This window comes from Trichosurus vulpecula, chromosome 1 (assembly GCF_011100635.1).
Source record: "Trichosurus vulpecula isolate mTriVul1 chromosome 1, mTriVul1.pri, whole genome shotgun sequence".
Classification (NCBI taxonomy): domain Eukaryota; kingdom Metazoa; phylum Chordata; class Mammalia; order Diprotodontia; family Phalangeridae; genus Trichosurus; species Trichosurus vulpecula.
This window is the reverse complement of record NC_050573.1, coordinates 420371163-420372604: the sequence shown is the minus strand read 5'-3', so window position 1 is coordinate 420372604 and position 1442 is coordinate 420371163. Positions and strand designations below refer to the sequence as shown.

The 1442-nt window shown below is 44.1% G+C and overlaps 1 protein-coding gene across 1 annotated transcript; it reads right to left on the bottom strand.

Annotated features, from left to right (window-relative positions):
* Nucleotides 1-275: 275 nt before the first annotated feature.
* Nucleotides 276-794, bottom strand: LOC118834424 (centrin-2-like). The gene is given in 1 exon segment (XM_036741873.1): nucleotides 276-794. A coding segment is annotated over 1 exon segment (471 nt). The 5' UTR covers nucleotides 747-794.
* Nucleotides 795-1442: the final 648 nt, after the last annotated feature.

The following is a 1442-nucleotide window of genomic DNA, read 5'->3' as shown; positions in this document are numbered from 1 at the left end:
AAGCCCCCATCCTCAAGCTTGGTGGGCTCTGAATTGGAGAATTTATTGACAAGGTGTTTTATCTAGAACTATGAAGTTTTTTTTAGCACTCTTTAGAAAACATATGATTGAATCAGGTCTTTGCCCAATGTAACTATCTAGATCAATTAATGGAGGGGGAAAATCAGCCTCTGTGCACTGTAGTGATGCCTCGAAAAATGAAAACAAGGAATTTTCATAACCAGCAAATCTATTTGTATATATATAAGCCTGCAAAAGGAGAAGAGCTATTGACCTCAGTAGAGACTGATGTTTTCCATGAGCCACAGGAACTCCATTTCGTTGACTTCTCCATTTCCATCCCCATCTTGTTCAGCTGCGCCAATCATTTCTTGCAGTTTCTCATCAGTGAGGTTTCCCCCTAGCTCTCTGGTCACACGTTTTAAGTTGCTGAAGGAGATTTTTCCAGGATCTTCATCATTCAAGAGACTTAAATGCCTTCATAATTACTTCTCTGGCATCTTTTCAGCCATTTTTTGGGTCACTACAGTCACGAAGTCATCGAAAGTGATTTTTGCCGTCCCCTCCTTTTCAATGTCAGCTATCATTTTATCGATCTCTTCTTTCTGGGCTTCGAAGCCCAGAGCTCTCAGGGCCACCTTGAGTTCCTTAACATCTATTGTCCCTGTTTCATCTGTATCAAAGAGATCGAATACTTCCCGAATGTCTTGTTTCTGGTCCTCTGTGAGTTCAGGTTTGGTTCCCATCTTCTTTGTCGTGGGGGTGGAGTTCAGATTTGGCTTCTGGATGGTACCGGCCAAGCCTCCGCTCCTGCAGGCTAACGCGTAGACACTGAGTCTAAAGCTCCTGAAGCATCAACTAAACCCCTGTGGCCCCGCCCCGCTCTGTTGCCTTGGTTCCGCTCAGGCTCCGCCCCGTCCAGTAGATACTCACACAGAACTCTTCTCCTTGCCTCCCGTCTCCGCAAACCCTGCCCTGTTTGCCGTTTTTGTGGCTGCTCCCACAGCCCCTGGAGCTCAAGAGCAGGCTAAAACAGTACATTAACAAGATGCATCCGTACAGCATGGATTGGAGGTAGGAAAATGGACAGGGAGTAAGACTCATATGGAGGTTATTGTAGCAAGCCAGATGTGAAACAATAAAGACACTAGGATAGTGGCCATGATATTTCAAAAGAAAGGTTAGATGGAAGAGACATAGTGAAGAATAATTGGGAAAGCTCTGTGTCCAGATAGGTATAAGAGTAAGGTCATAGAAACAAAGAAATTTTAAGCACACATGGCTGGAGAACGGTGGAACCAATGACTAGACGTTGTTGGTAGGTAGAATTTATGAGTGTGTTTTTAGATACATTGAGGTAAGGGTGGCACATTCAAGGGAATGCATTACAGCAGGAAGAAAAGACGAGAGCTTGGATACAAAAAAGACCACAGATAAAGATT